Source organism: Chanos chanos, chromosome 9, assembly GCF_902362185.1.
Source record: "Chanos chanos chromosome 9, fChaCha1.1, whole genome shotgun sequence".
NCBI classification, from domain to species: domain Eukaryota; kingdom Metazoa; phylum Chordata; class Actinopteri; order Gonorynchiformes; family Chanidae; genus Chanos; species Chanos chanos.
Window position 1 is genome coordinate 23,716,067 of NC_044503.1, and position 25,382 is coordinate 23,741,448.

The 25,382-nt window shown below is 39.6% G+C and overlaps 3 protein-coding genes across 3 annotated transcripts; 1 reads left to right on the forward strand and 2 right to left on the reverse strand.

Annotated features, from left to right (window-relative positions):
- Positions 1-5,845: 5,845 nt before the first annotated feature.
- Positions 5,846-7,829, reverse strand: mcl1b (MCL1 apoptosis regulator, BCL2 family member b). The gene is made up of 3 exons (XM_030784396.1): positions 7,262-7,829; positions 6,668-6,918; positions 5,846-6,387 (listed from the first exon to the last, which is right to left on the reverse strand). Exons 1-3 carry the CDS (start codon positions 7,698-7,700, stop codon positions 6,268-6,270), a joined length of 810 nt encoding a protein of 269 aa, XP_030640256.1. The 5' UTR covers positions 7,701-7,829; the 3' UTR covers positions 5,846-6,267.
- A 2,981-nt stretch (positions 7,830-10,810) lies between these two features.
- ensab (endosulfine alpha b) lies at positions 10,811-14,180 on the reverse strand. The gene is made up of 3 exons (XM_030784816.1): positions 14,037-14,180; positions 11,897-12,019; positions 10,811-11,776 (listed from the first exon to the last, which is right to left on the reverse strand). The coding sequence occupies exons 1-3, from the start codon at positions 14,094-14,096 to the stop codon at positions 11,606-11,608; spliced, it is 354 nt and encodes a 117-aa protein (XP_030640676.1). The 5' UTR covers positions 14,097-14,180; the 3' UTR covers positions 10,811-11,605.
- Positions 14,181-15,364: 1,184 nt separating this feature from the next.
- On the forward strand, positions 15,365-20,132 carry hormad1 (HORMA domain containing 1). Its single transcript, XM_030785314.1, has 15 exons — positions 15,365-15,412; positions 15,603-15,747; positions 15,856-15,919; positions 16,102-16,138; positions 16,294-16,314; positions 16,469-16,495; positions 16,618-16,685; positions 17,840-18,000; positions 18,125-18,282; positions 18,384-18,470; positions 18,634-18,682; positions 18,815-18,885; positions 19,112-19,195; positions 19,833-19,871; positions 20,043-20,132. Exons 1-15 carry the CDS (start codon positions 15,380-15,382, stop codon positions 20,130-20,132), a joined length of 1,134 nt encoding a protein of 377 aa, XP_030641174.1. The 5' UTR covers positions 15,365-15,379.
- The last annotated feature ends 5,250 nt before the right edge of the window (positions 20,133-25,382 follow it).

The window sequence follows — 25,382 nt, forward strand, 5'->3', positions numbered from 1 at the left end:
GTGATATTCAGGAAAGGAACAACGACTCATCCATCCCGTGGAACTATATTCAGTTATCCCCATGTGATTATTGTTTTGTTTTTTCTCCATCCAAGTTTTTTCTCCATCAAACAAAGCCTGGGAGATATGTTTCCATGTACTGGGCACATTATAGATCCCACATTCCTTATGTATTGTGTACTGTATTCAGTAAACCACTGTAAACCACTGTCTTCAGTAAATCATTTTTGTTTTTGATTTTTCATGTGTTTTTTTTTTTCTCCAACCAACATAGCCTGATGAATTTTTTTCTTATTAGCTTCTCCCTACTGTGCACATTGTAGTTCATTCGTACTCTATGTACCAAACGGGAATGCTAATTGCAGCAGGAGTGGGCACAAGTTGCTATTTTTCCACGTGACACACCCCAGCTAGAGTGCTAGACTATGTATTGCTTCAGAGAATATTTCTGGTAACAATTCCTGTAATAAGGATCCTTGTGTCATGTGAATGGCACATCCTGGATCTCTCCAATACAGACAAGTCCTTACAGAGCATGTGCAGCACAGAGTGGTTACAACAAATGCATCCTGGGTGGGTCTGATTGCTCTGCATTCTGAACAACTTATATCCGTATGCAAAAGCACCTCAGCTCTCACTCACGGGACTGATGAATTCAGTAGGATGTAACTGGTGACCAGTTGTGGTGAATTAGCTCTATGGTCTATTGTTATTTAGCACACAACAATGACTGAACTCGAATAGCTTGTTATTGCCACATAGTCTTTGCACACAATTTTCTCTTAGGCAAAACAAGTACAAAAGTACAAGATTTCTAAAGAACAGCCATTTCCTTATGAAACAACTCTTTAAGGTGGATCTACTACATTCTCTTGGAAAATTGCATACAAAGTATACAAGAAGTATACAAATGAAACCATTGTTTGATATGCTTTTGAAATGTAAACACTATTCCCAAAAACAGACTTTAGTATCTAATATGTTCTTTTTTTCTTCACACTGGACCTAAGTGTCTGGTTGCAACATAACAGCAATGAAAGACAGGTCTGTTACAGTGAGGCCTGGACCAATCCTGTTACTAATGGTGAATTAAAAAAAAATATTATTACCACACCATGACAAAGCTAAACAAGACTTTCATCTACTGAGAACTGTTCACTTCTCTAAGGAATATCCAGTGAACCCTGTTTAACATTTATAACCAGCTAAACAACATCAACAACAAGCCTGAACAAATATTCAAGCATCTGGTTGCTGTAGAGATCATTTGAGTGGCCTCACTCTTCAAATGTTTAATGATTTTGCAAACCAACTGAGGCTGCCAGGTGCATTTATCTGTTTTCTATACTCAATTCACTTGATAACAAAAGCCCATCCTTGAATGTGGGTCGTATGGGGCGGGCATGGCTGTAATGAATGTGTGCAGTTTGGGGGGGGGGGGGGGGGGGGTAACCATAGCAGAGGCTAATGCCATTAGCAAGAGGATTAGACAAGGCCCAGTGTGTGCCATTACTGTGCCAGTTCATCAGGCCCTAGTGAATCGACTGTAACCAGAGACAGCGAGGACCTGAACAAACAAGGAGCGACCAAAGCAGTTTGAGCCGGTTACTCGCAGCTGTAACCATCTCAAAAAAAAAAAAAATGCAACCTGTCACAACATTGGTGACATTCAAGGTTCCCCTTTGATGAGAACGCTCCCTTTCTTCCCAATCAATATATCTTTTAAAATGGAAAGGAACAATTCTAGTTTTGACCTTTCCAACGTGTCCGTGCCTCAGTTAACAGTAAAGCCAGTACTATGTGGTTTCATGCCTTTTCTGCCTATTGTACAGAGGAGGAGGGAAAAAATCAAACAAAAGAATGCTAAACAAAACAGAACTGAAAAGAATGAACGTACTTTGATCTAATGCTCTGTTAAGCAACGGACATTGATCATGTATATAAAGTGAACATCAGTGAAACCCATATTTTGTGTTTGGCTCTGTAAATCCTATCGAATATAGCCCTTGCCTTTTCTTCTTACCTATTTAAAACATTTGAAACGTTGTGATACGCTAAAATGGTGACATTTGTGGTCCAGAGATCATGGGGGGAAAATGAGAAGGGTACAGCGAAAGGATCTGACATTGAAAAACCAAATATGCGTCAAGCACAAATAAAATTAGCTGTGTATTAGCTGTGGATCAGCTTACACCTCCGCACTCCCCCCGTTACTGTGGAAGTAAGCGCCATGTGAAAAATGTTACGGGGTTGTGGGAACAGCCTGAGGCACAATACAAACTGGAAAGACTAGTCGCCAAGGAGAAGTTGCGCGCGCTCCACCCTTTGCGCTTAGGGGATCTGGATTTGCTTTGGTTCTATCCTCTAATAATGTCATCAGAAACTGAGCTCTAGGAAACAGCTGATGTTTCAACACTGTCAGACACCGGGCTAGTTGTGACAGCTGAGGTTAAAGTGCTGTTCCTGTCAGGATATTAGCGTAGGTTTACCACATCACTTTATTATATCCTGGTCTTCACGAGCGTCACTTGCGACATAAACAGCCTCAAATTAATGTGAGGTTAAAACTCACACAAGTGTAGAGCTGCAATGTCAACCGACCCCCATTCTAGTAAATTAGATAAATCTTGGTTGGCAACTCGTGCTCCATTTCTCACATTCATTCAAGATGAACAAACTGTAATGTTGCGCAGCGAACGACATTCGTGTCATGGTTTTATCTTTCCGTCGCCGGAAGTATAATAGTACGTTCGCGAACAATGACAACTATTTAGTTTGTTGATCACAGGTTTCCTTCTTGAAAGTTCCAGTTGCCTGCCGGAGTCCAGTCGCTGTTAAGTTGACATCCACATCACACAATGATTCTTCTACATGATTTAATAGTTTAATTTCTAGCAGACTAGAACTGGCAATCTAAGCCTATATTTGATCCACGCAAATATATCACTGTATCACGTACAAGTCAAAGAAGAGTTTAGAATTTATAAATTAAAGTAGTATTGATTATGTAACGTAATATGTATGACCACTTTATCCCAAAATCCTCAGTTGACTGGAATCACCCATAAACCAAAAAAGGTTCCAAAAGCTGGCACAATGCCTGGTCTCTTCCAGAGCAACATTCTTTTGGTTGCTAGGCGGACTTGGCAAGACATCCAGTTCTAGAACAAGTCGCAAGCATGACGCAGCCGTCTAATTTTTTGAACAAGGGCTATCTTTTCTTTTAGTCTTAATAACTGTTTCCCGGAATACTTCTGTGAGGACTGCATACTGAACAGTACGTTCTTCAATAGCTGATTAATTACTAACGTTGCTTAATTTGGTTCAGACATTATATATTACATGATATAAAGTCTAGAGTTGACACAGATGTTCAAACACATTTAACGTTACTTCATGTACGATCACGTATGTTCCATGGTGATAGTCATGGTTACGTAGAAGTTGAGTCATGATCGCCGGTGGTACATCAATCTGGCTAGCCTAACGCTTAAATTACGACAGCAAATAGCAGCATTCAGGTAACCCCGCCCTTTCTTCTGATGAACTAATTGGGTTGATTTTCTGAAACCAACAATGAAACGGTTTGTTTCCCCTCTTTTTCTCTCCGTACTGAAACAAATATGACGATTCTTGGTTTCTGAATAGGAAGACAGAGGAGTGCTCAACACGTATCAAGGACAGCAGAGCAAGCCTTGAATGTGACCAGTCCCACATTCCTCGTCCCTCCAACAGCTCTGAGACAATGTTACCATTGTCTCGTCTAGAAACTTAAAACGTCAAGTCATTGCGTTCTAGGCAATGTGAGATATCATCGGAATGTCTTTAAATATTCTCATTAGACAAAAATCCGGAAGAAGTTGAAAACAATAGTAAACTTCCGGTTCAAGAACAATCCTTCAATCTGTGGTACTTAAGAAAAATATTTGCTTTCAGTTAGAACCAGTGCCACTTTGAGTCATATGATAACTCACAAGGGGATGCCAGAAATCTTAGCTTGCTCTACATCACATTGTGGGTTTTTAATGTGCTATGAAAGCACTTATGTTTCAGTCCGTTTTGCCTTTTGGCACTTTTTCTCCTTAAAGCCAGCACAAACACATCAGATCTTAGTAATCTACATGACAGGCCAATAAGCTAAACAAGATATGTTTGTGCTGTGCTGCGAGAAAAGTACTACACTGCCTTGTGAATTACAGGCATTTGAGCTGACACAAACTGGATCCCTGCCATCTCAAAACCTCTGGGACCCCAGAAACTAGAAACTAAAGCACATTCTACGTTAAGACGTTTCCCACCATAACCATAGCACATGAAGTAGGCTCAACGGTTACCCAAGAGCGTACATACTTCTCTTTCTCATGAGTACGTCTCCATAGCAACATAATACAATGCACTGCCTATTCAAACAACATTCCCTCTTACTGTTTTCAGTTAGTGGTGGTGGTGATGGGGGGGGAGAGAAAAAAGCAACAGAGTGCCCTCAGGTTATGTACTTATGAAGAAATTGCTGTTGGTATTATTTATCTTCAGTTCAACCCTTTTTATGACATACAGACAGGCATTACAACTAAGGTTAAATGTCTCTGGTTGTGTATTTTATGTGGATTACGTGAAGAAACAGCATCTGTAACAAATATATTTCTACCCATTCAACATACATACAGACATAATATCCTTACATTACAATGTAGTTTTATTTTTTGTTAGTTTTTCTGCACTGTAAACACTGAAACAAACATGACTGCGGATAGGATGAGAGAGTAAGTGTGTTTGTTCTGCCGTTAGTTTAAAGCACTGGCGAGCAAGGAAGTTGCTGGAGTTCTGGCTGAGCTGATTAAGTGTTGGCTCAGCATAGTCCAGTGTCCTTGTGAATCAGCAACATGTGACTACACAACAGAGTCAGTTCTCTGAAGTCTTTCCCTTGAGATGGTACGAAAATGGATGTAGAGTTTTAGAGGGGTACTTTAAAAAGTTTAACACAAAAAAAATATTTGTTGCCATACACATTCTTATTACATCATATTGCTCAGCAGCTGACTCTTGTTTTAGATACACAGCCATGTGCTCACCTGTTTTCAGAGGGGGCAAAAACACAACCAGTCACTCACAAAATATTTCCCCCTTATGTAACCAAAGCTAATAGCTATCCACACCAAAGCTATTCAGTACTGGGAACGAGTGGAAACAAGTATTTCTCATTGTTTATGTCGCAATTTTCAAATCATAGCAGTGTTTGTTGTATGTGACATCATTTTCTTCTAATTAGAAATATGTGCTTCAAATTGTTGTGATGTGATGATAGACAAATGGGAAATGCTCACTTAATAATACCATTGATAAATTATTCAGGCCAAATACAACAACACTAGTTACTTTTAAATCATTAATTCAGTTCAAGCCCTGGTGTCATGAGTAACACTCTGTTTCCTGAGTCTGGAAAGACCTTACATTCATCAAGTGAAAGCAAAACTCTAGCTGCAAAAAAACAGACCAAAAAAAACAAAAGAAAAAAACCCAACAAAATTGTTGTTCTGTCAGTATTCCAGGATAGCAGATGCCATTTGGACAGTTGGAGGTTTCAAATGCTCTGATTATTGTACACACCCTTATCACTGCAACTGCATCTTATCTAGACACTCTAGTTCCAGAACATTCTGCTAACCTTTCATGTGTTCAAACGTGTAAGAATGTGGCTATGTCCGTTCAAACTCACCACCCCCCCCCCCCCAAATCTTTCATATCAGGACAATGTCACTCTTTGGAAACCAAAGACAGGTCAAAAAAAAAAACCCAGTTTAGAAGACGGAACTCCCATTATGAATGGACAACCAGGAAACAGCTCTGCGGTGTCACAGTTCCTTTTAATGTTGTGTGTAGTTCCTGTTGGGTATGTTCTATATCAGGTATGAACAGTTCTTCAAATTACTGAGGAAAAAAAAAATGAAACTTGGAATGCAAAATGATATCCATGTACATATAATGAAGAAGCAAGTCTCAACAATAAAGTGTCTGTTGCTCAGAATCTTGAGTGCCACTTGAAGGAACAAATGCACAGCTAGAAGTGTAAAAAATAAAACACGGAGTTTTAAATATAAAATATAAAATTCTCTCATTTTGTCTAGTGTCCATAGTCACTGTTTTATTTACAGTCTTTACACTTTGAAATCCTTTTTCCATGAGGGAAAAAAATGGGGTTGAAGAGTTTCACCGTGTGACGTCTCTCCTCAACATGCCTCAGCTCTTCAGCACAGTGAAAAGTCACTCTTAAGATTTAATCAAAAGGGCCAGTCCTGCTCCAATGCCTGCTATGCCAACAAATGTCATTAGTGCATTCCTCACTGCTGATTCAGGGTCCACGACATGAAAAAATTCTTCAAATCCATCCTAGGGCAGAAAAAAATATAAAGCGTTAAAAAAAAAAAAAAAAATACCACCCAGACAGAACAGTTTCCAATCTCAGAAACACAACTGGTCATCCAACTATTTTCAACCGCCTGCATGCAAATTGCCTAAAATCCCTTACAGTGAAACTGAAAGCAAAGTTTGGTTTTTTTTTGTTAGGTAAATATGTTCGAGGGTTGAGTTTAGCTCAGAAAAGTCAACACACCTAAACTAAGGGTTTAGCGACTGTAGCCATAATTGTCAGGTGCTGAGCTGTACTCACCCACGCGTTGTTATCAATCAACCAGGTTCTCTGTTCAGAGAGGAGATAAGAGGAGATCTCTTCTGCCACCAGGTTCACACGCTCCTTCTGACCCATGTCCTTCAGATGTTGGCAAACTACAACGCCGAATGTCAACAGGCTGGCAATGCGACCCCAGTTGGTTTTACCATCGCTGAAGAGATCCCTAGCAACCCCAGAGATTATGCTCATATCGTTGCCTCGCTCGTCCAAACTGAGCTTCGTAATCATGCCTGTAGAACGACACGGGTCATGGAACAGAAAGTGAATAACATGGCGCGAGGAAAGGGACAAGGTGAACGGTACTTAAGTGTTTAAGTGTTTTGACAACGCAGACCATAAAAAAAATCTCGTGAAGAATAGACTATGCTTGAGTTCAGTCGGGAGTCGTTAACAGGGAGGAGCTGAATATGGAAACATCTAACTATATTTAACGTTTATACATCAGTCCTTGATGAGCTCAATACATAGTTGGAAAATGTACAACATTAAAAAAGAATACTAAAAAAGAACAGGCTATTCATCGTATGGAGAGATTCAACACTTTAAGAAGCAGCATCATTAAATGAACCTCACCATTATATGCGATTTTATGTTTCACCACAAGTCCGTCCACAACACGCTTCATCGTGGACAAACGTTTATCTTTCGGAGTCCACGACGGCGAGAAGTCGGTATATTTCTCCATGAAATCGCAAATTAGTCTCCGGGTGTCCTCTTCCAGTTCATTTTCTGAGAAGCAGGACTTGTTCTTCTCCTCACGGTCAAACATTGGTGATGATCCGGACACGAGGCCCTGAGCGTACACGGTACGAGTTCCTGGTGTGGTCGGTCGTGGGACCCCGTTAAGTATTCCAGTTCCAGATTCTTTATAAACTCTCTGCGTCAGACAAACCACTGATGGTGAAGCTACGGGCTCTGTTTCCTCGTCGAAAAATTGTAGAAGCTTGTTTGGTAGAAGAGGGCAAACTAAACGAGGCCTAGTCGGTGTACGCTGAGCTGGCATAAGCAGCATCTTGTATAGACCCCGGTCGTTTTGTGGAAAATCTAGCCTAATTTTACTCGAGAACTACGACCTATCATTTGGAGTAAATGTCGCCTATCAAGCCTACCACAGAAATTCCGAATAGGCATATCGTTCTCTCAACGCGGAAGCGGAGATGCAGTGCAGCGCTGCATGTATTTGTAAGGTAGAGGCACGGGGGGAGGGCTTTCCTTCAACCAATCACTGTCGTTGCACGTACGTCAACGCAAGTACATCGCTAGATGTGTGTAAGCATGTTTCACACGTAAAGAACATTTTATTTTGAACAAGACGCGTTTTCTAACACATGTACATCATAGATGTTCTATCATACATTTCTTCCGAATGTGCTACAGCTTTGAAACAATATCCTATGAGATGCAATAAAGAGGCAATACATTCACGTCAAATAAAAGAACCTACTGCATATGCAGTCAGTACAGAAACACACTGCAAACGTATTCACGTGAGTTTTTTTCTTTTTGACAGATACCTGAATTTTGTTCATTAATTCTGATTTTACGGCACTCTAAAGTATCGTTGTGTTTGCTCATTCTATTATTGTCCAGTTCATCCGGTCACATTGTACGCATGTATTCATGTGCTTGGTCATTCACTTGCAACTGCGATTGACGTTGAACAGAAACGTCTGCCCATAACAGATTTTTAAGAGCAGTATCTCCCCCTTGTGACAAGAACTAAAGCTCTCTGTCTCCAGTATGTATATAACTACATTTGCCTGTTGTCTTGATTAATATCCACGATATTACGGCTGAAGCTGAAGCAAATCGCGACGTATATGCATAACACGTTTTTATGTCACTCAAACAGTCAGAACGTATAACACTCAAGAGAGTTAAACCAAAATAGTTCAAGACAAATATTTCTGTAAATCTTTATTTCAAACACATAAGTCTTCAGCATTACCCTTAACCAGTCGTTACACACAGGCATAATACAACCGTTGTCTCCTCATTAAGGGATCGAATGTGGCAAGGCAAATGTGCAATAGAATTCAGTGTGGTGCATTAATTTTGTGAAATTCAAATTTCAGCAAAATTTAGAAAAGTTCTACAGACACTATTACAGCAGGAGTCATATTAAGAGTAGGTGACATGAGAATATTCATATATATTTTAACTAGGATTTGAATTCAAACATGTCAATGCAAGTTTCTCTCTTTGTGTAAAAGCCCTGGAAAAAAACTGTCAAACAAGCTCTTAAGCCGAACACAGCAATTAACAGTTACTTACAAGCGATGACTTTGCTTGTAGGAACACATGTATAAGATCCATATCGGAGTTAAAATGTGTGTTTACATCTGACAAATCAACTAGATCTATAGTTGGACATTACAGGCATATGTTTTTTTGCTCCTTCCAAGGCGAAGAGATTTTGGCAAAGTGGAAATAAAGAACAACACAGAAAAAACGGCCAATCGTGAAAAATACTCATACATGTAGGATTCTGAGTGTGAAAAACATTCAGGTCGTGCAAGCGCAATAGTGGTGAATTGTTCCAGCAGAGTGCAAGAGCTGGGGGGGTATTCCTGAAAGTGGGTTTAGTGAAAACTCTGAGTTAGTTAACCCAGAAGATGTATTAAACCTCCTAATAAAAGAGCCCTATGGCTTCATTCTCCTAGCTAAACAAAGCCATAAGGCTCTTCTGTTTACCACTCCCTATGAGTTAACTCTGTGTTTTCACTAAACCCGCTTTCTGGAATACCCACCAAATTGTGAAAAATGAACTACCATCATTTACAGGTATCAGAGAATATACACAGTGCATCTGTTCACAGATTGGTTACATGCCAGCATCTAAGTGTTTTATCAATTCACCGATCAGATCTCCCAGTCTCACAGATGGATTCTCAAAGCAGGTCCAAGTGTGTTCTCTGATGTTCTTTTGAAAATTACATTTCTCCGAGAATTTACAAGAGTCACATCCTTTTACGTTTGAGAAATACAATATATACCCTTGTTCATCCCATAATTCACAGAAAATACAGAAATTTTGAGAAAATATGCCAACTTGTCAAAACTTTTAATATTTTCAGTTGGTGCAATTGAAAGAGAACTCAAAACTCCTCTTTCTTCTGTGACAAAGTGACATGACGGTTGAAGATGACTTACCAGCTACTTGTGTACGTGTTTGTGTGTTTTTATCTATGTCATTTAGAATAAAGAGATGTTTTCTGTCGTGTAGATGCTAAACGATGCAAAAAAAAAAAAAAAGGTCAAACTGAATGCCATGATAAAAAACAGGGCATGTGGCAATATTTATGTCCATAACATTCCATTGATCTTACGGTCATATTATTATTGCAACATTTCTACAGTACATTTACATTACAAATACACTTGACAACATAACCCCTTGAAATCCTCCATTTGGACAGTCAGTAGTATGGTGTTTCAACTATGCTGAAAATTCAAAATCGCTCACTGGTGGAACCCAACAACATTCAGCTTCAAATGTCAAAACACCTTTGGAATGCTGGGGCAGAAAACAATGTCTTATGGAAAAATACAACAATTCCTGGACAAACTAGTGTCTGGTTCTGGTGGTTACAATTGTTATGTGGTAACGAACCAATTTTGGAGTTGCCAGGAAACACCCCAGCTGAAAGTTTACAAAATGCAAAAATCTTTTGAGAAAAACCAATACATTAATGTCTTAATAAATTCACTCTGAAGTTGTCTACTATCCTATCTTACTGTAGATATCCGTGATGGAAACCAAATCAAATAAGATGATGGACACAATGAAATAAGCAAATGCATTAAAATATCTCTGGTTCAATATCACAACAACAACAACAACAAAAGAAAAACAAAAACCTTGATCCAATGAAATCACATTATATGTGGGATGTGAATTATTTTTCAAGCATATTTAAACTTGGAATAGAATCTCCTCATATTTTCTGATAAAAATTACCAGAATTATTGGGCTTTCGACGTGTTAGACCAACAGGACCATGGGAGGGATTGGAAGTCTAGTTTAATTGTACAGGAATTGCTGATTTACAATAATTCTAAGGGGGGGGGGGGCAATTAATGCCTCCCGCAACCAGCACCACCACCATACACAGATACACACTGACAGCCACCCTTATACCACACACAACATAACCAATTCTGCTTTTACTCCAAAACCAAAACACCATTATCAATAGACTATCCAAAAAAATTAGGAGAACAGATCATGTTTGAATCATAAGCCTGACAGTAATTTCTGTTTTAGCCCTGATTGTCATGGCAAGTGCAAAGATAAAACATTTATTTACCGTTATTACAGATAAGCTGTAAACAAAATAAGACCTGGACAAAACTGGACAATTCTGCACATACGCTGTCATCTTTTTCTATGTTCACACGTTGAACAAAACAGCTCAATGCTGAGGGGCATTTGACTCCATTTCAATTTCACTGTAAGCAGCCCAAGATTGGACAAAACGTAGAAGAACTTAAACCGAGTAAAGAAGCAAGCCTTCTTAAGCTTCCTGCTCAAATGTATTGTTTGAATCTAAAATTTTTTTTTTGTCATAAATTAGTCATTGATTTCAAAACATTGAGAAAAAAAATCTCTATTTTTCTTTTCCCTCATGCGTTTTGGGGACGGGCAGAAAAGTGAAGTGTAGTATTACCCCCAGGATGTTTTGATGCTAACTGGCTATTGACAGAGTGCAGGCTCTTTGTGTGCAGACGTTTTTGAGTATTCCAGGATGAGTGCTGTTTAGAATTGGTCAACCAAGGCCTACAGATGCCCCGTACAAATGCAGAATGGTTGACTAGCAGCTATTTAGTTGACAAAGCTTGGAAAATGACAAAGGGACAGGGTCGTAAGTAACATGATGACAGGGAGGGAGTTACTCAAAACAGGAGGTAGATGCTTTAGCCAACCAGTTTGCTTGTGACTAGAGACTGCTTTCTCTGAGGAAGGTCCTGTGGCGTGGGAATGTGGTCGCCCGTAACGAGGTTCTTGTCAGGCCCAGCTACCGGAAGCTGCATATTCTTCATCTTGGCTTTGGCCATTTGGTAGTCGCCTGAGTCAAAGTACTTTTGCTGAAAAGTATAAGAACAGTAATTGTATACACAAACATTCAAAACATATCAAGATGTCAAATTACGACAGAAAAAATGGCTGCGCAACCCCCAACGCCAAACATTTGTGATGCCTCTTACCCCTTTCTGAAGTCTTTTCATCAAAAAACTCGAGCCCCCTGGTTTTTGACCAAGGTTGGGATACTTGGCTTTCAGTTTGGCCTCTTCTGTCTTCACAGGGTTTGAGTTTGTGTCCTGAGGGTCCTGTTTTGTAAAAAACATAAAAAAAAAAACAAAAAAAAAACAAAAGAAAAAACAACATATTAGCATTTGAATTGACTGAGCTTAATCCTTCTGTTTTACAGAGTCAGAGAAGTAAGAAAAGAGCAGCGTCTAAGAGATAACGGCAGAATGGGAGCGGAATGGGTGGGACGCGGCAGTAAGAAAAGGCTCGAGCTGTTATGACACATTGAATGCTACTAATCCAGACTTGTGGGAAGTCGACAAAATATTAGACAAATTTAGAAAACAAGCCTAATCCAAAAGCGTCTTTAACCTACGATTAAGACGACAGTTGAACTAAAAGGCAGTCTGGGAAGCTTAACGCATAACAGCATGTGACATACAGATTTCGTTGTTCATAACACTGCTACTCATTTCCAAAGCCTGCCAGGATGAAGAAGAAACAATAAAGATAACAAAACTACTTTTTTTGTTTGTTTTCCTCCTTGATCAAACTTATTTTTACAGCTTTAGTGTCTTAAGTAAAGATAATGTAGTTCCTTATGACAGGTTTTGCTGTCGGTCTTGCTAAATAGCCAGCCTGCTCTTGCAACAGCCACACCAGTGTTAGTATTGCAGTTTTGCAATCTGACATGATCAACAGATGAATCACATGAGAGTAAAAACACATCACTTCAGGAAATGTTGGTACAGTGAACAAAGGACAGAACGTCTCACTGCATACATCAAACATATTTTTATTACATCACAATAAACTCATTCTAATAGCTGACCTTGGTTTGAATGTTTAGTTTAATACCACACATGACAAACATTCAAGACAGTAGGTGCAAATTTTGCCTCCTGACAAACTGGTTCCAGACTTTTTTAAGTTCGCAGGGAGGGACAGAAGTCTATGGATAAACATGTGGCAACCCAGTTCCTTCCACTTAAGACTCAGATCATGAGTCAAAATCAGTAGTCTTAAAGCTATCTCAAGTCATTTTCTCAACGGGCCTTGCCGATTCTTAGTGGAAACTCATTTAGGTCAAAACCTGATCTGAGAGAAAGCAAGATGTGTCAGCTCTAAAAGCCAACAGTATGCTGCAAGATTCATACATTATGAATTGAGAACATAATGCCCCAATTGTCATAGCATGAATAAAGTAATGCACATAAAAGCAGTTACACAGACAGCCAGTGGAAGCAGAATGCCCTAAATGTTACTAAACAGAGAACCAATAACCCCTGTAAAAACAAGAACCTAACATTAGCACACACAGAGCTTGCTGGGGTTAAATGAAGTAGCTGGTAAGGATAGAGGGCAGTGATCACATTCTCGCGCGACACATGTTCCACTGCTGATTCACTTGTATCCATGACACGAAATTTATGGGTTACTATGTTCAGCAGTAATACGATAATGCTAACAAGACCGAATGGTTTCCAGTCAAAACGCTTCTATGTTAGTTTTAATCATGGCTTCTCCTTAATTCTACAAACGGGCCTGTACAGCTACGACGAATCAACCCAATGTTGTGGCAATACGTTATTACAAGAACGAACCCAACAACAAACAGAAACTCCTCACTACACAAATGATAATTTAAAGACACACTTCCATTTTACGTTGCATGAATCAACACGCAAAGTCATTTCGATTTTTAATTAGGCTGGGGGAAAAAAAAGAAAAAAAGAAAGAAAAAATGAGAAAAAATGCCATCAATGTGGTTTGAGTGCCGCAGGTTGGTGTTTTGATGGTCTGACAAAAGCGGAAGCTTTAGCTGCAGCACTGAATAGACCAATGAGACCCTGATAACACACTTCAGGAACCAATAACAACAAAGCAAATCCTGACATGGCAATCTTGTCACCTTACTGAACTTAAGCAAGTGAGAAGTTTCTCGAATCTTCCAGAATGTCCAAAATAATCATGCGTAAGACATCACTGATTCATGGTAATAATAAATTTTCATAGAAGAAACAGGGCGGCAGACACAAAGCATATGCTAATAACACAAAGAATACCTAATGGTCACTGCAACAGAATGGGACCCACCTGTCTTTCATCACTTTGCTCCGATATCGCCTCTGTGTCTTGATTATCGGGTGACGACATGGTTGACGTCTTTTCTTTTTGTCTAAGATATAAAAATCAACCCCTTTCCGCAAAGGTATAAACCCTTCGCCGATCTCCAGTCTGAATCAAACACTGTGCAACACAATTACTAGGCTCCGACCAAAATGGCGAATGATTCAGTGACATCACATTGCGGGACTGCCTTTTGTGAGTGATCTGTTCTTTAACCAATGGACGCAGGTTGTGACTACTGCAAAACATTGAGACTGCCAATGGTATGGCAGGAAATGAGGTAAAGCAGACAAATTGCATAAACGCACAGCCCATGTAACCGACGCTTAGGCCCTGAATACATACAGTAATGCTAGAATGACATGTCATGCGCATGTGGGTGCACGTAATATTGCATGCAATAGTGCACTCATTTGCTGTGTTTTTGTTGTTGCTGTTCTTCTTCTTCTTCTTCGAAAGAAAGAACGCTGGAAGAAAGGGAGGAGGTTTTATATTATTCCAAAATTAATTGCTATAGATAATTGCCAAAGTCCTTTGCAAAGTTAGTTTATGAGGACAAAAGAGTGTACAAACACTATGACCACAAAGGGTTTATAATAAAAGCAAGGAATCAAGACATTTAAAATTATGAGGGGAAATATATAAGGTTCGTTTGTGATTCTGGAAATCGTCAATTTAACGTGATACATCGGTATTCAAGTAGTACTTATCAATAGACATGACACAAGACAAGAACGTTTCCACTGCCTGCTTACTGTGAGGTGACAATAAAATTTAGACGGTTTGACAGTGTGTTAGGATGAAACATTGTCGTAGCTGAGGAAACGGGATATTCAGCACTTTCACTGTACTGCCGATTTGGCGGGAATCACGCGCATCTCTTTCAGTTGTTGAGTGAGGTAAATTTAACGATTCCATTTGGCTTAGTTTGCTGACTTAACTGGACCAATACATTACATTGATTTAACCCCCGGCTAAGACAGCGGTAAGATTACGAAGTATTCAGAATTTGACCAAATATACGTAAATATGATTGAAATCCACACATCTTTGGCCAACGTTACGTACGTTTAACAAGTTAAGACAGTTGGTGAGGTAATGAGTCGACCCAATTGGTTAGCTTGGTAGCTTTATGTTACGACTGAATATCGAACTCAACTTATCATTTTTTAAATTTTCACTGATTTTTAGGTGCAACTCTTTTGCTCAACACTCAAGATTCACTTGGCCAGGTCAACAGTGATACTGGCATTGAGTCAGTGTTTATGATCACAACTTTACCTTAGATAAGAGCACACGTCAAGTCCATTATGGCGTGCGAACAACGAGTGAGACCTAGCCGGGTAAAAAAAATTTGCATCAAGTTCGGTACCAAACAGATAGCCCACAGTTGTATTCACTATTGGATTTATTAAATCTATTGTTGCTTAAATCTGTAAAAGTTAAAATTTTCAGTACAGTGTTTTACCCTGTTGTTGTGTGTCAAAGAGTATGAAGTGAGTTTCTAAGTCAGGTATGTTTTTTTTCCTTAAGAATGCCCAGTTGCTTCCAGATGAAGTTTCCACAGAGCAGCAATCCTTGACTCTGGTGAAAAAACTACTAGCCATCGCAGTCTCCAGTATCACTTACCTTAGGGGACTTTTTCCAGAAAAAGCTTACGGCACCAAATATGTTGATGGTAAAATGATTAAAACAAACATACATGTGTTAAATGGAAATGTGAAACATGTTTTGAAATAGACTTGATTAATCCCTAAGGTTCTGTTGTCTGTTCTCTCTCAAACAGAGCACAAAGTGATGATTCTTAGAGAGGAGCGTGACTTTCCGGGTGCAAGCCAGATTGTTAAATGGTTAGTGTCTGACTGTTACATAACAACCTTACTCGATTGGAAGGAAACTGAAAGGTTGTTGGTCTCTTGAATCAAATTAAAACAGCAGTGGACCTGTAAAATACTTGAATCTCTCTCTCTCTCTCTCTCTCTCTCTCTCTCTCTCTCTGTCTGTAATGGGGGTGTGGTCTGTTTCTCTGCAGGATGCAAGGATGCTTTGATGCTCTTACAAAGAAATATGTAAGTTAATCATTTCTGGTTTGAGATAGATAGATAGATAGATTGATACACATGCATAAATTAGATGCACATCTTTGTTGTACTTCAGAATTGAGTTATGCATTACCATGGTTGGTCAAAAATAACTTCCTTATTAAAATTTGTACCTTCAATAGCTCCGCATGGTTATTCTGTCTGTAAGTAAGTTTTCTATCTACTACATTTTTATTGCATTATTACACACTTGTATCTGTTGGGCATTATGGTTTTAACATTTTGAAGGGTTTTGAAATGAAATGAAAAATCAATGATCTTGGACAAAAGATTATTTTTACTTTTTCATTTTACTAGATGTACTCTGATCCAGAAAATCCACAGGTGATTAAATGTTACTTTCTCAGCTGTTTGCTCCTCACAGAAAATGTTACCTTTAAAATACAATATGACTTATCAAAAATAAGCCCATTTTTTTCCCCCTTGTGTTTCTTCTCTTTCTGTAGAAAATCACCGAATGCTATCAGTTCAAAATCCAGTATACCGATAAGGGTCCACTGCTGGATTTTGAAAGGCAAGTTTTCAATATCAGTTGTTGAAATGAAGACATGTTTCTGTTTAACAGAGTTGGGTTGTTCTCTTCTTCCCTTGACTCTTGGTGACTATCAGATTAGATCTCTTTCCTGTTTCTGGTTCACCTGAGACACTTTACACAGCTTAGTCTTAAATTCATTGAAAAGACAAAGGCAGAATAGTGTGCGGAGTATGGGTGTAACAGTAGGCATCTTCGTCCCGAACCATCACGGTACGGACGTGACGGTTCGGTGCATACAGTCATACAGAGAATACGTGGTAGCCTATGTGCGAGGATTGTTGAATGTAATACAGAACCAAATTTCATAAGTGCGAGTCTCTTATTTCACTCTCTCATAGTTGGCTTGTTCTCTTCTCTCTGTGATTTGGGATCTGATTGTGGTGCAAAAAATATTACGATATAAGTTTCCAAGGACCATGTGTCCTTGTTTACCGGTATATTGTGGTAAGAAGCAAACCTCATTTCTTAATGAATAATAGATTGCAGTGCTGGCTGTCAATAGCCCATGATTGGCTACACGCTGCTGTAGGCGGCCATGTGCAGTTTTGACGTCACAAACACACGAATTCAGAAGGGGCAGCAGAAAGGCTGGTACTCTTCACATAGATTGTACGGCTACAGGAGGGGAATGCATGTTTTCATACATTGACTGTCTCCATAGCACATTCATCTCAGTGAATTCAAAGGGGCAAGGAAAATCGTTGTTTCCCCTCTATGACACCTTTAATCCACTACAGGCTGTGCAAACTACCTCGGGGGAACTATACGACACTAGGTGAAATAAACTAACTTGCATACTGTCTACTCAATAAATGAAAGAAACCTAGCCTTCAAGCATTTGGGGGGTGTTGTTGCTTTTTTCCCATTGTACCGAACCATGATGTCCATACCATGGTGTGAACCGAAATGTGACTTCTGTGTACTATTACACCCCCTAGTGCAGAGATATGGTTTTTCCTATTCAACACACCAAGCTTAATGAACATCTGTTTGCATGTAAGTGCTGAAACTTTTACTGGACTAATTTAATCAGTGAACTAAATAGGGAAACATGAGAAGTTATTGCGTGAGTGAGAACACTCACTCGTTTCGTTATCATTGATATCGATGATATCATTTTTTTCCGTACCCAGTACTTCTGACAGAAATAATAGGAGAGCAACGAAAATGCCTTGTAACGACATAAAGAAAGCGAGTATCCTCCTCGTACGAAAACTCTACGTCCTGATGCAGAACCTCGGGCCCCTTCCAGACAGAGTGTGTCTCAACATGAAGCTGTCTTACTATGACGAAGGTAACCCCAACGTTCAGCAGTAAGGCACGCCCTGGCAACAACCGTAACAACCGTAAAGAACCGTAAATAAAGCCAATCTGACTTCAAATTGCTTTGTTTTTTCTGTTCTTTTTTTTTAATCCAGTCACTCCTCAGGAGTACCAGCCTCCTGGTTTTAAAGAGGGCGACAGTAACACTATGTTTTTTGAGAAGGAGCCGGTGAGTCTTACCATGGGAGAGGTGTCGACACCTTTCCACAGCCTCAGAGTGGAAGTGACCACAGAGAGAGAGAGACTGGAGCAGGTGAGTGAGACATGTAAAGATGCCGCTTCAGCCGGGAACCAGCCAATAAAGCCTGTTCTCTCTAAGGCTTTGTTGAGAGTTGGGCTGTTTGTGATGTGCAGGTGGAGGACAAGCCGGGGTGTATGAGAGATGGACAGGTGTTAAAAATGGAGGAGGAAGAGGTGGTGTCAGAGAAAACTGTAAATGAGGTAAAGGCAGAGTTACACCAAGAGGGGGCGCACCATTATAGATTAAATCAAAATCAAATGATAAAAATAAAAAGTTCGTCATTTTAGATGATTCTGAATATGATTTGTTTGCTTTATTACCTGTTTATGATTTACGTTCTCATATTGTGCCTTTTACTGATAGGAATGGACCACAAAAAACGATATCAATGGATATGTCATTGCCACTGAAGGTGAGATTGTGATTCCACCAATCAGAACTTTCAATGCATGATTTTCTAGAGTAATTCAATGCTCTGTCTGTCTGCACAGTATTTCAGAAATGATCTCAGTACTGTAACTCCTAAGTCTTTTCATGTGCTCAGAAATTCAAGAGAGCCACAACGAAGAGTTAAGAACATGTAAGGATTTCTTGGAGAACTTGCCACAAGCTCAGGTAAATTTAGACTTTGCTTATATATGTGAATTGTTTGATTTGTTTTTAAACACATTAATTCCCAACCACATTTTACCAACACTCTCAGTGGCCACTGCTTTGTGAATGGCAGCAGTGTATACGGTAGCCCCTGAGTGTCCTCCTCTGGCACTTTGACCATTTCTCCTATGTTAAGAACCAGTGATTAGCTGTTGGTTTGATTTTGACCATGGATTGTATGTTTTAGATGGAAACTGATGTCAAGAATACAGATGACTGTGAGGTGGCAAAGAACAGGACCACGAGAAGTCGCGTCATCAGATCATGCTCGGTACGATCATCTGTTCATCACAGTAGTTCACTAAATGACCAAGTGTTTTGGCCGCTCGTCAGAACAACGTTGCAACATTACCGCCCATTTCCGCTCACGCTGATCTCCCCCTCCTCCACATTTCTGATCTGAGACAGAGAGGAGAAAATTCCCTTTTGATTGTCATCATCTTCGATCTACAGCCAGTTAAGGACAGAATGACAGTGAAGAGAAAAAAAACCCCCAGCGCATTAGAAAAGGAACATGTATGGAAGCTTTTTGTACGGAGCAATAAGGAGTGTGCGTTTACTTAGTTGGACGCAGTTGCTCAGTGTATCGGTGCTTCTCACTGCGCTGACTAGGCTCGGTGATGGGTATTTTTGTTAGAAAACCACTGCCCCTGTTCTCTTAAACCGATTCTCAAAAAGATTTATGAATGTAGCTAAAGGTGTAAAGATGTAACATTCAAAACAGCAGTTGTCATGGGATTAGGCTCTGTCGCCATATGAATGTGGAACGTTGTTGTGACAGAAATGTGAACATGTGTAAGAAACAGGAACTCAGATGACCAGTGTAGATGATAAGAGATATAAAACAGTCCAGTGGTTTCTGCTTTTAGGTTTTTTTTTTTATATCAGTGTTTGTTTTGTAAATACAGGAGAGGAAGACGGAGTCCACGGTTACGGCAAAGAAGAAGGTACGCTCTCTCATCTACTCTACTGTGTACATCTGTCAGTGTCCTTTTCACACTATAAAAAATGTCAGTACACAGGGGCAATATGCCACTGATGCTCAGAGAACACTGAAAAACTTGATATGTGGCCTAAATGCAGTACATATGCTTCCTATGTCTGTGTTTGTGTGTTAGATTTCCCCATTTGAGTTTCCGTTAAGTCAGGACCCTCAACCAGAAGTGACAAAGAGACGCAAGGTCAGTGAGCCCAAGGAACCCTACTGACAAATCACAGTGATTCAGTACATAATACCACAGCGATCACTCGTCCCTGTAGGAACATGGTACTGAAAAGATCAGACTCAGAGTCACTCTACAGTCATATTAAGAAAAAGACAGAGCAGAGTCATTTGTTTTATACAGCAGAAAGCTTGGCCGCTTTTCCCCCCTTTACATTTGTCAACAGTCATTCATTTTCTTTTAACTCCTCATATGTTATAGTGAAGTAATGGTTTGTGTTTTAGGACTGATGTGTTTTGTTTTTTTTTTTTTTTTATGACTTGAGTTTGTAATACTGTGACATATTTTAATTCACTGTTTTCCGGTTGCATGTGTGTTTGCTGAATATTGTTATAGAGAGAAATCAGTCGTAGACATATGACCTTATACTTCTCTTTTGTTTATTGACTGTATCACTGAATTTCTTGAGAGGAGCATATTTAAGTATGACTTTGAAACTGTTACTGTAGAAATAAAAGAGACCTTGGACATGTGCTCTGTGTTTAATGTCATTGGTAACTGATTTTTATGGATAGAGTTGTGATAGTTCCATGTGAGACCTCTAGATGGCAGTATTTACAGTTTCACCGCAGCATGAGGTAGGTCACAATTCATTTGAGACTCAACTAAAAAAAATGTGTAGTGCCAAAAGAATACGGTAAATTCACTAAGATACAACTGATAATCTAATCTTGTCCACACACCAATATGTGAATCGCACAGACTTATCCATCTTCTTTCTTCATAAGAGTGTACTCTACTAAAACATGACATTTTAACAACAAAAGCATATAGGAATACATAAAAAGATTATCAGAGGGTTTATCTATCTATCTATCTATCTATCTATCTATCTATCTATCTATCTATCTATCTATCTATCTGTCTGTCTCAGGTTGGGTAAACTACATTTGTAAGAGTGCAAAATCAGTTCCTTTTTCCATTCTACCGTCGTAAACTTGTTCCACCTCTGATAATTTATAGTTACGAACAGACAAGAAAAGGAAGTGATACCAAAGCTGTTGTCAGACCACACATCATCAGAGACACTCCCTCTCAGCTTAAAAAAGAAAAGAGAAAAAAAAAAACGGGGGTGGGTGAGGGTGTGTTGATTCGGAGCCTGTGAGAGAGCATGGCTGTCAGAGCGATCAGAGACGGATACCTCTCCTCTCCGCCTGCCCTCAGATCTCACAGGCTCTGAGGAGCCTGTTTAGGGATATTGTTATTAAACCTCAGGCTGTGGGGTCCTGTGGGAACTGTGGGGGGGGGGGGGGGGGGGTCTGGTCAGTTAGAATAAGGCCTGTGATCTCGGTGACCTTGCCAGAAGGCCAAATCATGTTCTGTGGGCACTGATTAGCACTTCTTCACTATAGCACCTGGGTTTATCTTAACTCTTTAATCTGAGCCTTTAAAACAATTTCAAAAGAGGCTCAATTTGATTGGGTAGCGGAAATATTTCAAAGGACACAGAGGTGAAATAACATACACAGCATTTAATATTAATGGAGAAAAACTAAATTATGTGGCTGTAACTGAATGAAATAATAATAAAATAAAATAAAACAAAATAGAATAAAATAAACAATTGAAGACAGCTGGAAAATTGCTGATTTGCTCAGTATCAGTGGTTTACAGATTTATTTACCTAAAATAAATTATTCATATTAGAACTGCTTAGTTGATCACGAAATACACCTAATATTTTTTTTTTAATAAAAGTTTTACCACCTCCTGGAGTTTTATGGAGGTTTCATTAGGAAATTAAGATTTTTAAAATAAATTTTACTGTGAATTTCTCTTTGTTTTTGAGGAGCTGTTGGTGTGAATATAACTATTTCCTGCAGTGCAAAATACTTGTAAAAAGCACAAGTACTACATAAAAACGTTATCATGTATATTTTGTCTTTTGCTCATCTGAAAACGACGCTGATGTTTAAAACGTGAACACAAGGAGGCAGTAGTTGGGTTTGGAACGGCCACAGAGAATTAAAACGTACCGTGGTTCAGAAAAGGAGTCATGAAATGTAGCTGATTTTTTTTCTCTGAAACTTGTTCAGCCAGATCAGTGGCTCAGATGTACCATACAGATCAATGTCATTACATTTTTCACAAAAAAGAAAAAAAAAAAAAAGACTTTACTTGATATTTGGACCCTTTGTGCTTTTCACAGTTTTTGAAAGCCAAAAAATAGATTTTTTGGATGTTTGTTTTTGTCCCCAATCTGTTGCCTTACTGCTCTCACATCACATTTCTACATGTGATACATATCTGACATTTGTGCTGCTATCTTTAATGAGACGCCTAGACTGCTAAGCAATACCTCAGACACCGGACAACCCAGTTATGTTAGGAAACAAGGCATTCAGAGGTCCACAGTATGGAGAATGAATGAGTGAGCAGCATAACAAACAAACAAACAAAAACAGGTTACACACAAAGTACTGGAGGAAAAGATTTTGAATTTGAGATGCACGCACATGTGATCTATATTCTGTTTCAAACCTGTGTGTTTCTATGTGTTTTTGTGTTGTTGTTGTTGTTGTTGTTGCATTTGTTATATCTGTCTCTCCACACATATAAGAAATACTAAGTGCTAACTAAATGTCGCTTAATGATATACTAAATGTTAAATGTAGGTACAGTAGGTTCAGGTAGCAGTATTAGACACATGGTGTAACTGCAGAACAGCATAGAACTGAGCCAATACACAGTGCAGGGTCAGGTCTCTCACACAGGGTGAGTCCTCAGTCTCTCTGGGGTTATGAAGGGACAGCCTCTGGCCCTTTTCTTTTTCTCTCTCTCTGTCTTTCTCTCCTCTCTCTCCTTCTTCTCTCCAGGCTGCGGTGAACCTAGCCTTCCCCTGGCACCCTGCAGGGCACAGGTTCACATGTCATAAGGTGCTGGAAGAAAGCCTCCTCAGGTTGTGTAAAGAAAGAAAGAGAGAGAGAGAGATAGAGAGAGAGAGAGAGAGAGAAAGAAACTAACTGAGCAGGATGTCTCATATGCAATGGACCACTATTACCATTCTGGTCCAAACTCGCTTTTATAAAGCAGAATGTTCTGGCAGTCTGGTGAAATTATTACAATATGATAAGAGTGTAATTCTGTTGATGTTTTCAGTTTAGATGTTCGATGATGTAATGTACTGTTCTTCAATCATCTCTAAATAGTCTAACCGATTTTAGAGACTGAGAACAGATCCATCACTGACCGATTACTGAATGACCACAATTTATCTACAAGAACCTCTGTTTGCATTATTCACTTCCATGCTGTTGTCAGTGCTGTTTGCCAAAGCACATTGGCTTGATAATGCAAAAAACAAAACACAAAAAAGTCTCAGTTATTGTTTTACCCTAACAGTACAATAAAAAAAAGAATCTTTTTAAATATTTGTATCTCAAAAACAACATACATTCAACGTAACGCAAATATCTAATCAGAAAAAAAAATCAAAATAATAGCGAGCCTAGCCGCAAGCATTAGTGCCAGCTACAAATTAGTATTCAAAGTTAGAGAGGAACATCTATTACCACTCAGCTTCGGCACTGGCCAAGGTCCAGTTTCACATTTTTCCCAGTGGTATGACTGAGTGGTTTATATGTGTATTAGTTCTGGAGCGGCGCTACACGGCACTTGACCTTGGGCGGGATCTATGTGCTTTGGCTTCGGCCGAGCATCAGTCCTGTCAGAGCTGCTCGCTCGCGTGACCTTGAACCGCAAAAAAAAAAAAAAAAAGACCATGGGCTTGGCACAGTCTAATTTCACCCCTGCTGCTCCATATCGACATGCTATGCTGGTTAATATTGGGAGGGGAGGGGAGGGGTAAGGTTGTGTGTGTGTGTGTGTGTGTGTGTGTGTGTATGTCTGTGATGAATAGCTATTGACTGCAGTCCAAGTGCTAGTCTTGGACAAGAGCATTCTTACCATGCTGTCGTTGGACGTTTTCTTTTCTTTTCTTTTTTTTTTTTTTGGCCTAAGCCGATAAAATACACTCCGATCAGGTTAATACAGAACATTAGTGTTGACACAGGGGTCAAATGACACTGCGGATGTGAAAACAGCGTCAGTGTGTGTAAATGACGCAGGTTGTATCATATGAAGTTAACCAAACGTACATAACACCAGTAACCACGCTACAGTCTCATGTACCACACACACCGCGAACATTTTCCATCACGATCAGCGCAGGACTTTTTACGTCAGTTTACATCATTTCTGGGGGAATATTGAGAACGCTAATCCTGAAGAGCTTCTCTGTTTCAATTCTAAAATAACTGCTCACTGGATTTCTTGTCAGAAATATTTCTTGCCTGTTCTGCCTGTGGTGAAGTGAGAGACAGGAGGTGTAGTGTGCACATTAGGATGCTGGCTGCATCATTTCTGCTCCCCAAGTTTTGAAGAGTGGAGCCAAGTCGAGCCAGGTTTCTCGCTTTGACATCACATGAACAGCGCTGGAGGCACAGAGAGAGAGAGAGAGAGAGAGAGAGAGAGAAAGTTCCAGCGTTTTTTTTTTTTATGCCTCTCTCTCCCACATGCAGAAGACCCAGAGAGGCTGGCTTTCTGACCTCGGAGTTGCTCGTGTCTCCCTGCAAGAGCTGTCGGCTTTTTCGTTTCTGTGGGACTACTAGGGCAGCCACTCTGCAACCTCCCTCACTCTCTGCCCAGCCTGCTAAAACACACACACACACACACACACACACACACACACACAAAAAAACGTAAAATGTTCCCCAATTTGCATTTCCAGCAGTGCCACAGAGTGCAGGATCACCCCAGGCTAGCTGCCCAAAAGAAGAGCTATGAACAGCTACAAGAAGGTGCTTGGCACAGTTAGAGCCCCCGAGATTTTGGGCTAAATCTCCGAGGGTCACATTCTTTCCTTTTCATTCTCCTTTCTCTCTGCTACCTTTCCAACTTTTTTCTCCCAAGTGCAATTTTTTTTAAAAGTAGTTTTGGAATATTTGTTGTGATGTCTCTTAAACTTTTGGCAGATGTAGCCAAATATAACTTCATGTAACTTGGCAAATATAACCAAATATAACTTTGCATCTTTTTGTGAAGATTTTTGATTGCGGTGCAGCTGAATGAAGAATTCATTCAGTGGATTACAGTGTTTAAACTCTGAATATGTGGTTTATAAATATTACCCAAAAAATAAACTGCATCTTAACATTTTGACTGTCGTTGTCATTTTTGTGTTAATCTTAATTTGTTAATCTTAATTAAATGAGGGAATATTGCACCTTGATCCAT